Source organism: Scaptodrosophila lebanonensis, unplaced genomic scaffold, assembly GCF_003285725.1.
Source record: "Scaptodrosophila lebanonensis strain 11010-0011.00,11010-0021.00 unplaced genomic scaffold, SlebRS2 tig00000001-arrow-pilon, whole genome shotgun sequence".
NCBI classification, from domain to species: Eukaryota; Metazoa; Arthropoda; class Insecta; order Diptera; family Drosophilidae; genus Scaptodrosophila; species Scaptodrosophila lebanonensis.
The window spans coordinates 25731856-25743876 of NW_022060529.1; the positions used below are offsets into that span (position 1 = coordinate 25731856).

General features: G+C 40.0%; 1 protein-coding gene across 3 annotated transcripts; it reads left to right on the forward strand.

Annotated features, from left to right (window-relative positions):
- The first annotated feature begins 333 nt into the window (after nucleotides 1-333).
- On the forward strand, nucleotides 334-8688 carry LOC115629781. 3 transcript variants are annotated; one of them, XM_030526339.1, is made up of 7 exons: nucleotides 334-521; nucleotides 2322-2655; nucleotides 2961-4926; nucleotides 4985-5389; nucleotides 5926-7363; nucleotides 7429-7522; nucleotides 7587-7924. In XM_030526339.1, exons 2-7 carry the CDS (start codon nucleotides 2358-2360, stop codon nucleotides 7922-7924), a joined length of 4539 nt encoding a protein of 1512 aa, XP_030382199.1. In that variant the 5' UTR covers nucleotides 334-521; nucleotides 2322-2357. The 3 variants fall into 3 exon arrangements, with proteins under 3 accessions (XP_030382199.1, XP_030382208.1, XP_030382217.1); XM_030526348.1 differs by having other exon boundaries at nucleotides 334-472; XM_030526357.1 differs by lacking the exon at nucleotides 334-521 and having other exon boundaries at nucleotides 2358-2655; nucleotides 7587-8688.
- Nucleotides 8689-12021: the final 3333 nt, after the last annotated feature.

The following is a 12021-nucleotide window of genomic DNA, read 5'->3' on the forward strand; positions in this document are numbered from 1 at the left end:
TGTCACGATCATTATAATATACACTTTATACATTATTATTTATCATTACATTTCATTTACATTATTAGATTGATATTGACAAACAATTGACTACCAAGTAGAATATTCAAGCATATAAATGGTCACCCTATCGATTCTAGTACGGAAAAAACAGCCTTGCCATATTTATTTTAAATTCGTTAACCAGCTGGTTTAAAAAAGAACTATATGGCAATGTGATGTTTTCGGTACTCAGACGATTTTTGCATCGATGCTTTCCTAAAAACACCCTTATCTGTCAATATAGAGCTGAAATGTAAACAAGACATTGGGCGCTGGTTTGTTTTTGGCTATAATGGCTCCATTTAAAATTACTAAATTTGTGGAATGGTAAAGCAATTAAGCAAACTTCATCGATTTGGAACAAACAGTCAGTCGCAATGTTTGTTTATATCCTTGCACCAGTGTTGTGTGTGTGTACTTACCTGCGAGTGTAAGTTAATGTGGAAAGTCGTAAGGTGGTAGTCCAAAAAATATAAATGGTATGTTCATAAATGTGCAATAAAAAGTGTCTGCAGTTGAGTATATCAAAAGGGCAAATTATTAAACTTTGCAGCCAATACAACCGAACGCACTTCGGAGGTCTTCAGTGCCTTTGGGCACTGCATGCATAATTTTCGCAGTTATTGATTTTCGGTTAAATAGGGCATTTGCCACTCCAAATATAACATTTCCGACTACGGCACACCTTTCTTCTTTTTTTTTTTGTTGTACTGCGTGTTGGACGGTGCGTCATTTCTGCTTCTGATTTAAGTAGCTGCGCTGCGATGGCCTTATTAGGCAAAGGCACGTAATTTAAATGAAGGAAGGAGCCGACCCAGTAGAGTCAAGTGGTAGTTAAATATGTATGTGTGTAGTAGCATTTACCATCAAGAGGTGAAAGCAATAGTTTAAAGTTGCGCACGAAAGTGAACATATTAGACTCGAAAGCCTGGTTTTGCCTATTGTAGTGTATTAGTATGTAACATTGTTCCTCAATATTAAGTGCACAAATTATCTTGCTAAATTTAAGTAATGGAAAAGCAGATTAAAAGAAGGTTCTGAGCTGAGGTCGAAGTGCCGGAGCTGATGGAGAATTATTTCTAATGCCACCTGAATGGAAAGACACAATCGAACTACGTTATGTAAAAAGCGGAATTAAATAAAAATCTAGCGAGCGAATTAGGTCGAAGTATTTAAGGAAATATATATAATATATATGTATATAGTTTTTCAACACATATGTATGTATGTGTGTATTTAAAGCCGATTTTTCTATGAATTTCTGCGTATATATCGTAATTTCAAAAGTAGTCCCAGGAGTTTATACTACATAAGCTTTCCACCAATTTTTTTTTTAAGTTTCCTTAACTACTTTTTTAATTCAATATATTTATGAACTAAAATGCATAATTGAAGTGCCATCATGTTAAAATGTGCAAAACAAATGCTGTGTAGTAAAGCAATACAAGAATGCAACAGCAAGCCCGACAGTGGAATAGAGGATGAAATTAAAACTGAGCTAGATTGCCGAAAATCAATTGTGGCAGCTTATTAAAGAACTAAAGTCCATAAAGCAAATTGGGTACAAATTGAATTTCGAATTTTTGTGGTTTGGCAAGCATAAACGTTCTTATTATACATATAGTAGTATATGGGACTTAATTTCGGAAGCTTGCGGCAGAAAAGGAAATCATGCTAGGTGTTATTATAACCACACAAATATTAACATTTCTCGGTGATACATTCCGTACGACCACTATTTGGTGATCCATGTCAGGGTTAGATTGTTGCATTCTCTTTACGGGCCAAGCGTCTTTTTTTTAGAGATGTCCGATTAAGCTTAGGGCCTTGACCGTTAAGTATTAAACTGTCTGTTATGGTCTGGTTTACTTGTGTGGTGGCATACCGCAAATTGAATCCGATGCAATGCATAAAAAACCACTACATAATACATGCTCATTGTCTCTTTATATCCGTCCCTCTCCAATACCTTCCGTCCCCACCCCCTCCCACACTCCATTCCCACTCAATTATGTTAATGGTCGAGCCACAGACTACAATACTAGCAGTACTAGTAGCAAGACAAGCAACTTGATTGCGTCAGGCAACAATTCTCTTACGTCCAATTGGCTATTGGAGGTACAATTCGTACATATGTTTGTGTCAACTCGCTTTGGTAGCCGACAAGGTAGCTCACTAACAGGCAGTCGCTTGACGCGCATCAAATGATGAAGTCACTGGGGCGTTGTACAGCGGCGCAAAATAAGGTTCTAAATTAAAATCACTCTTTCTGCTTGCAGTAACGGGCCGCGTCGCAGAGAATTGCCTTCGCCACCATGGTGAAGATTATCCAGGCGTATAATTTTGCCAAGCAGCAAACATATGCACTTAATGGCGAAATACTTTGTGCCACCTTAATAGGATGTAATCGTATCGCTATTAGCAGTGCGGAGCCGTTCATTGAAATTTACGATATTGGAAGCAAGCAACTGGATCAGGATCTACAGCAAGATCTGTCTCCCCAGTCTGAAGCAGAAAGTGGCGACGCTCCGATATCCAACGATGAACGCTTGCCGGCTAAATACATGCTGGCCACTGTTGGCGAGGTGGTGCAGCTGATATACTGTGAGGCAGGTTTGTACCTCATATTTCCGTGCATATTATTCTTGACATTTTGGTAAACTAGCTTGCGCATTTAAAAGTGACCTTGCAAAACCGATCATTGAACTTTTCTAGCATGCATAAGTTTATGAATATAAGAGAGACACGTAATTTAGATAATCATAATGTGTTTATACTTCGTAAGCTGGTCGCTTTGTATATTGCATGATTTCAACCAAGCAATGACTTGTTGTACATATATATGGAGTTGATGTTATGGATTAATTTACATATTTATGTACAAGTTTAACAATGTGTATATATTTTATATTTCGCAGGAAAATATTTGCTCACGTTGGAGAAAGAGCAAGCGGGCAGTCCGGTTCATTCAAACAGCACCAGCATTAGCTGCACGTCTAGCAGCAATAGCAACAATGTGACAAGCGAGGAAGACAGCAAGATGTTTGTACGCATCTATGCGAATTTCTGGAAGTTCCCGGAGGCCAAGCTCAACGAGCTTCCAATTACTATACGCATAGCCTCGATGACCACTCCCAAGGCGCCGCTGGTGGAGAGCATAGATGTTATTGAGCTGCCATTGCGTAGTGCGCCAGAGCTCGTGCAGTGTTGCCAAAACTCTGGTAACATCATTGTTAGCAGCAAGGACCGCATTTATCTCTACGAGTATACACAGTGCGTGCACGAGAACACCCAGCCCCGTTTTGCGTTTATCGACTTCCTGCCTTTTAAGTTCTTTGTACAGCTTAATTTTGTGCCGTTGCGATTGTGCCTGGCAGAAAATGTGATCGCGTGCCTGAATCATCGATATTGTGTGGCTTTTAAAGTAATGGATGCTTTAGCCAAGACCAGTGCGGCAGATGAAAGCTGCATAGAAAATGACGCGCCAGATGATCCTGTCTCTGAGAGCCTAAGTATTGGCAGCAAGGCAAGTGCAGGTGGAGAGGCCTCTACACGCAGTCAGCATAGCTGTGAGAGCGACTCGCTGCAATCATCGAACAGCGCACGTCCTGTGATGTCGAACACGGCTCTAGGACTAGCGGGCCGCACGCCCGTTGATTACAATGTTGCACGTTTGCTAAACGCAGCCTATGGACAAGAGTTCGAAGTAGAGTTACGCTCGCAGTGGGACCAATGCGAGAATAGCCAGTCTCATAACGGAGAAGAAAATCAGGAAATCACAATTACGCCGACGCGCGTTAACGATATCAAAATAAAACTAGTCAACGAAGCCAAGGCTATGAACGTACGAGGGATTTCGGGCGTTTCTGGAGAAGATGATTGTGTGCAGTATGATGTTCGAAAGTTGCTGCAGATATGCATGCGAACGTCGGAGCCGCAGGCGCGCGTCCTAGACATATTGCGCTGCATGGATCTGAAGGCGATTTACCAGCGCAGCGAACAGGTAGTCCCTCTAGATGAGGAAGATGAGTACGACATGGGCAACCAGCAGGTTCCCAGCGCTGTTACTACATTCAAACATGCCAATCGTCGCACACTTAAGTCGCCGCTGCACCAGCGCTGTGTTGGCTATGCTCTCCTGGTAGCTAGTAGTGTGGATGGCTATCTATATCAGTTTTGTGCCCAAGGCAAGTGGTATAGCGAGAATGAGAAACCAGTGGCTAGTTATTCTTTCACCGCACCCGTGTTGCATGTCCATATAAATGACTATGTAGTGTACGCTATAACATCAGAATCTGTGGAGACACACACTTCACGCATTGGGCACAAGCTGTTCCACAATCGATTTGAGTATCCCAGTATTGGTGCACTGTTTCCGGAGGAGTCTAGCCCCGACGTCAATGCAGCTATATCCGTTATCGGATTAGCCGCCTTTATTCACGTACAGCTAGTATGCGTTAGCCGTGAGCAACTGGTGTTGATCACCAATGGCGCCCTGGAGTTAGCTAAGCGTCGCAGCACAGGCGAAATTATGCCCGTTAAGCGGAACATAGCTGCCAGACTGATCGCTGAGGCCAAGGCCAAGCACAGCAGCTTACTGCGCAGCAGTAGCAATGCAACGCAGCCACAGTGTGTGGCTAACGAGTGGACCTTGTACAATCTGGAGATACCGCGCGTTGAGCACATTGTCGAAGATCTTGAAGGCATGGCCGAGTCGTATCGGAGTGCGAGTTCAAGTAATTTCTACGATCTCATGGAGGAAGCTCATGTCATGCTGAGACTTAGCCTTACGCTTCAGGGCGAAAGACTGGCACCAGAGCGAGAGCAACAACTTAGGTTGAAATTCAAAACTAATTGCCGAAAGCTAGCAGATTTTTCAATACGGTGAGATCTTCTGTACCTTTATATTTAAAGATTTTCTCATATCCGAACATTTTTACAGCTCTAATAAGCGAGAGGTATATCTGCAGGCCACTGGTTTCTACAATATGTGTCATCTACAGCTCGTGGACATCTATAACAATTATATTACGGAATGCATGGGCACCGAGCAGCCTTTAGAAGCGTCGCAGCTTGTCGGGTTAATTTACACCGTCAAGGGTTTTCTGCTCAGCTTGGGAACTGATCGCCTCAAGTCCTCCTATTTGCATCAGACTGTGAACCCATACTTTACACCAGCTCGCGTGTTGCAACAGGGCTATAAGCTGGTGCCGCTCTCTCTCGAGTTTCTTAACATGTTTATCAAGTACGCACCTGCAGACATTCCACAAGTCATGCTCTGTTCTCCCGTGGTGGCCGACGCCATGAGTGGAGAGCTTATCAATTATTTAAAGTACTTGACTTCTTTGTAAGTATGCCGTTATTTCAACTGCAGCCATATTCCTAGAAATACGCTTAGTTTCTCTTATGCTTATCTTAAATCTGTTGTGATCCCTAAAGCACGCAATCAAGCTATGATCCAAAATTTTAATTTAAAATTGAAAACGCACCTATATGCATGTACATGTTTTAAACTCTCTATCTGAAGGGTAATTTAGTAACACTCAGATGAAAGAATTTTAGACTACATGCTATACTAGGCACCTACATGCATATGTTTTTATATGAGTTTATATAAGGATGAAGAAGTAAAGCTTTTGTTGTTAGGTAAAGTTAAGCCTAAAATGACAAATTCATTTTTAAATTTTAATACAAATAATGTACTTTGTTTCTATCTGTGTGCTACATACATATTCATATATTCGCATTAAACTAGAATAAAAATGTTGTATTATAAAAATTTCTCTTTCATAACAGAATTATTAATTTTTGTAAGATTACAATTAACTAAGAACTTTAAAATCGTAAAATATAACAACCTAACATTTTGGAATATTCTTTCAGAACACCTGATGAGAACTTGCTATTGGCTGTTACCGCTTGCCGCATGTCGAATTATTTATTAGCCCAGGAAATCATTTCCAAATCTACGCGTCGGAGTTTAGCTATTGCCTTGATCAAGCACAAGAATGTGCTTTTCGATGATAGTACAGTGCTTTATCAGCGCCGACAGCAGCCGGATGTTGGAACGCGCAAGCGCACGCGATGCACGCAACCTAAAAACAAGTCGGAAAAGACGTCTCCTGTTCCGACTATTATATCGTTTTCGGATTTTTGTGAGACGATTTTGCTGCCCAATGAGCAGCCAGGTCTGATCGAAGCAATCAGTGACGCCTTCATACACGCGCTTTGTATTGAGCACAGTCTTAGCTTGGAGGTACTGTTACAGCTGTTTCTTAATTACATTGCCTCGCACATTGGACAGAAAGGTTACCAGACCTCGCAAAAGGTGTTCGTCAATATTCTGCAGGTGTATTTCTACGATTTGTACGATGTGAGCGCGGCGCTACAGACTCACGAGGTCCGATCACACACACCACCTCAGTTGGACGACGACTATGACGAAGAATTCAACAGCAGCTCCAGGGCGGCTTCGATGCACAGTGAACGCGATGCGGACTCTTTGGCTAATTCTACGGGGGCTGAGTCAAGTTCCTGCGACGAACGCTCCATCTCAGTCTCAAATAGTGGCCGCCACCAAAGGATTGTTTACGATGAATTGCAGGAGCAGCAGTCGTCTTACAAGCGTAACTCGAATGCTTCACTATTTCAGTCACAAAATGATGCAAATGGTGATATAAGTGCTACCAATCTCAAGGGGCTTAAAATACTTTTTCGCATGTATATGGGTCGCCTGAAGGCACTCAGTGATCTCATAACGGACCTGCAATCCGCTGATATTGAGCAGCAGTCCAGCCGCGAAGATTTCCTTAACTTGCGCCTCGAATGCATTTCCTATATGGTAGGCATGGCGCCGTATTATTGTGCTAAGCCTAGTATAAGGAGCCCTGGAGATGCGTTGTCCGGTAAGCTCGTTTATGTGCCATACATACCTGATTATAAACTGAGTGGGGAAGAGTACGAGCAGCATATTACAACATATATAAGACCCATTCCATGCTTATTGGAGAGACCTCAGTATTTAAATCGACTACCGCCTTTTGAGCGCGGCGACTTCAGCTACCCAAACAAGGACCAGGGAGAATTCGAGGTGCACTTTACTGGCTGGCACAATGAGCTGTTAACACTGACTCTGAAGGTACAGAGTCTGCTGAGTTCGAGCAAAGCGGGAAAGGAGCTTATATCTGAGTTTTTGGCCTTCATTCAAAAGACTCCGCATCTAATAGGCATTGATAGTTTTTTGGTGATCGTGCTTCCGAAGAACTTGGCCATCAATTATATGATGAACTTTTGTCCTGCTTATCTTTGGCAATATGGCAAGGTAAAGTATTTTGACATCCAGCTCTATTGAACTTATATACTATACATATATTGTTTTATATGCAGTCCTGCGGTTTTACGCCCAAGCACTGGGAGTCATTACTTCGCAAAATACTCAGTAAGCAGGAGACACTACCAAATTGGAAGACCTATATAACAGGTACATACACTGTTCAATTCATTTCCCTGAGTTCTAATACCAATTTGCCTATTTGTCATTTCAGAAATACTCAACAACTTGGTTGCCGAACTTAGTTTCGAGGATCTGCTGCAATGTTTCCCTAGTGGCGTCATTGAGAATCGCACCACTGAATACTTTGCCAAAGAATTTGCTGATACCTGTGTGACTTATGAGCATGAGAAGCTGGTTTTTAAATCACAACAGACTACAGTGGGCTCCAGGGATCACCTACCGATGGATAACATTGATGAGCAGAATGTGTTTGAGTTGACGCTGCGCAAGGCGGTAGCCAAACAACGTAGCATAGCCCTGCGCTCTATGATAGAGTCGACGGGTACACAGCTTTTTGATGCAACGAGCAATCCTATGTATAATCTGTGAAGCGCCGAGTAATTAGTGGTACACATCGTTTCTAAGTAGTTGAGCGTATAAATGTATCATTTAAAAAAGTATAAAAATAACGATTTTAAATAAGCGCTAAGGTTGTTTCCTCTACTACTCATTCATATACTTGTAAATGTATGAAGTGGAGCAAACGTAATTTAAGCATAATATCCACCCACAATCACAGTTCAGTAAACATAGTTTGTAATCTTTGAAGCAGCACTATTCAAGCAAATTCCAAATTCCGTTTCGCAATGCAAAGTTTCGTTACTAGTTTGTTTCATTGCGAAAATCGACTTAAAATGGCATAGCGACATATCTCCGCCGAACTTAAAACGAAATAGCTCCGATCGGAGACGCTCGAAAACGACATAACTCCGCGCGGAGATATGTCGTTTATAGTTCGACTCGCTCGAAAAATGCGATGTTCTATGCGGAGATATGATATTCATCTACGTAATGGGCTCTAACTTTTTATAGCTAATTAATTTTACTAACCCAACAGCGCCATCTTTTGTAAAGCGGGTTATTCATGATGATTGTTGGATTTTGTAAGAAATTAATATATGTATACCAGAAAGCATACATATTTAAAAATATCGACATTATTTTCAATATTCTTACACAAATAAAAACAAGAGCAATGGAATACTAGAGTTCTGCGGGTCCGACTCTTAAAACCCTGTACCCACTTGAAAACATATGTTTTTTCAATTTTTTATTTTAATTAAAATTAATTAAATACAAATAATAAAAACATACTATGTGTAACATCTCATGAATATGAACCAATATAATACTATAATTCTTCCTCGCATACTTTTTGGCATCCCTGCGAAAGTATTTTATTTCAGCACGTAAGCACTATTTTATTATTTCACTTAAGGGTAATTACATAAAAAACTTTGAAGCAATGACTATTTCCAATACTGAACTGATGATCCGGAAATTATATTCCCACCTAAGTCAAGTAACAGGATTTTATTAGGCTTTCTAAATTGCCGTGACTTTTAAACATATATGTAAGTGCACTGCTACTATACGATCAGTATAGCTGTTTTATTGTTTTTAGGTAACCAGGCAAGACATGTGATTCCTGCTAACCAGACTCTGACGTTAATCATGTAACGATGCCAAGTACACACATACGTATGTCTGTAATTTCATTTGTGAGATAAGAGCAGAAAGTGCTTGGTATTTTTGAGATAATGACATTTCATTTGCAATAAAGTGGGCTCTCGACATGGTCACAGTATTTAATGATATGGCACCGAGTTATAGGCATATAAATAATAACCATAACGAGACGAATCGGATGGATATGTCCGTCTGTCCGTCCTTATGAGCACCGAAAACTTTTTAACCCTTAAATCTAGAACCACATAATTGATTTAGATATGTCATGGTATAATAACTATTTTGTTTATAAAGACATCGAAAGAAAATATGTTAGTTTTGAGTTATATTAAATTGATATTCTGGACATATGTATGTATGTAGGTACCAACTGATAAATACATTTTTGTATAAAAACAACATCACAATCATAATCTTGAATGTTATCAATGAATATGAATGATTGGTAAAACGCAATCTATTTAGTTGAGCGATTGGAGGGAAAATGGTTGGAATATGGTGTTCTGACTGACAGCTTTAACGTTCTACAAGTATTTGTTTTAGTAGCTAATATTTACTATATCTACTAAACCCAACAGTTATGGTAATAATACGCAGCTTTTCAATTTTAATTTTCTTGTATTTTCTGAGAACTCATCCAGCAACTAGCTGCCTGTATACGCTCAACATATGTACATAATCCATATACATATGTATGTATATATGCACTTATGTGCGTATGTACATACATATGTATATACGTATGTATATATGTATACTATAACTTTAAGAGTGCCGAATTACTTCGATAGATTTCTTCTACGCACTTCATTTCAAGCTCAGTTTTTATACTCTGTACATGTATGTATATTAGGTTTGCGGGAGCTGAAAAATGTAACAGGCAGAAGGAGGCATGGCAGACCCCACAAAGTATATATATTCTTGATCAGCGTGACGAGACGAGACGATCTAGCGCTGTCTGTCTGTTTGTCCGTCCGTATGAACACCTGGATCTCAGAGACTATAAGAGATAGAGACACCAAATTTTGCACAAAGATGCCTTATGTGTGTACTCTATACGAGTTTGTTTAATTTTTTTGATTCCCCCCCCCCCCCCCCCCCCACTTCCCTCCTATGGGGGTTTTCCCGATTTTCCATTCGTATAATCGCCTATATCTCAGAGACTATAAGACCTAGGAACACCAAATTTTAGTCCAAGATGCCTTGTGTGAATACGCAAAAATATTTTGGAATTTCCCTCCCTCTCCACCGAAAATTGCGATTTTCTCTTACTCTTGTAATTCTTGGAATTTCGAACTAAAATTTTGCAAATACCCCCAGTTAGTTTTTATGTGCCCGTACGCTAAGTTTTACCATGATAGACCGATTTAAAAAGAAGTTATAGCCACAAATATATTTGGTGCTGCAGCGCTGCTCAAGCGCTGCCTGCGGCTGTTGCTCCTCATTTGCGCTTGAGCAGCGCTGCCTGCGGCTGTTGTTGATGTTGCTGCTAACATGCTTACGCAGGCACGAATAGATGCGCATAGGCATACATACATACACTCACACAGACGCAATTGCTAAGTAAATGTGCAATTATACACCATTTACTTGAGTTCGAATACCGAGAAAGGTAAAATGGATCAACATTTTTATAGCCTGTACCCAAAGGGTGAAAGGCTATACTAGTTTTGTGCGCATGTATGTAACACACAGAAGGAGGCGTGGCAGACCCCACAAAGTATATATATTCTTGATCAGGATGAGAAGCCGAGTCGATATAGCCTTGTCCGTCCGTCCGTCTGTCCGTCTGTCTGTCCGTCTGTCCGTATGAACGCAAGGATCTCAGAAAGTATAAGAGCTAGAATAACCAAACTTGGTTTCCATATTCTCCTAAGACCGAGAAAGTACAAGTTTGAGTTTTTTTTCGATGCACCCCCCCACTCCCCCGCAATTCGTGTTTTTTCTTATAACTTCCGTAATTCTCGGAATTTTGAAATCAATTTTGGTAGGTACAGTTAGTACTAATGTGTCCGTGTGCCAAATTTCATCATGATAGGTCAATTCTGAAGAAAGTTATAGCCATAAGTAAAATCGCTGCTCATGCGCTGCCTCTGTCGGCAGCGCTGCCCGCAGCTGTTGTTGTTGTTGCTGCTTTGGTTCAACTTTGTGCTGCATACATACACGCATATAAACACGCATAGGTACGTGATGTAAATGTATGCTGTTTAAACTAAACATAAACATATATTCTAATTTAATTTAATTAATTAATTCATTAATTTTGTTTAATAATTTAATTTTTTTTTTTAATTTTTTTTTTTAATTTTTCTTTTTTGTGGAGAGTACAGGCTATTTTACTGTCGGGCTTGCTCGACTGTAGCGTTCTATCTTGTTTTTTCTTAATTTTCTTAATTTTTTTTTATTTTCTATAATTATTGTAAACATATGTACAGAGTATTTCAAAGTCGGGACACCCGACTTTAGCTTTTTTACTTGTTTAAGCTCACAACGCATGCTTGGAAAACCCTGTTATAAGCCAGATAGTGGCGGGATAAGAGTTGCTCTCTTTATAATCCATACGTATCTCTAAATGCACAGTACACTTAAAAGCGGACGGCGTCTGTCTTGTTTTTATGGTCGCTCAATAAAGACTTGTGTTATTATTAAAATAGTTTGATAAGCGAGAGAGAGAGAGAGAGAGAGAGAGAGAGAGAATAAGACACGACTGACTCGAAGAAGAGAAAAATGAACAAGTAGTTTTGGAGCGGTGTGCCGAAGCTCGTATGCTCTAAAAAAAAGCTTTTCGCAGCGTTATATTCCTTGGCAAAAGTGTTTTTCTCGCACAAAGAAACACAAGACGTACTAATTTTATATTATAATTAATATAAAATATTCTAATTTTTTACATACAAATGCTTACAATGCTCATGAAAAAACAGTAACAAAAACAAAAATTTTACCAGTTTAGACTGTTC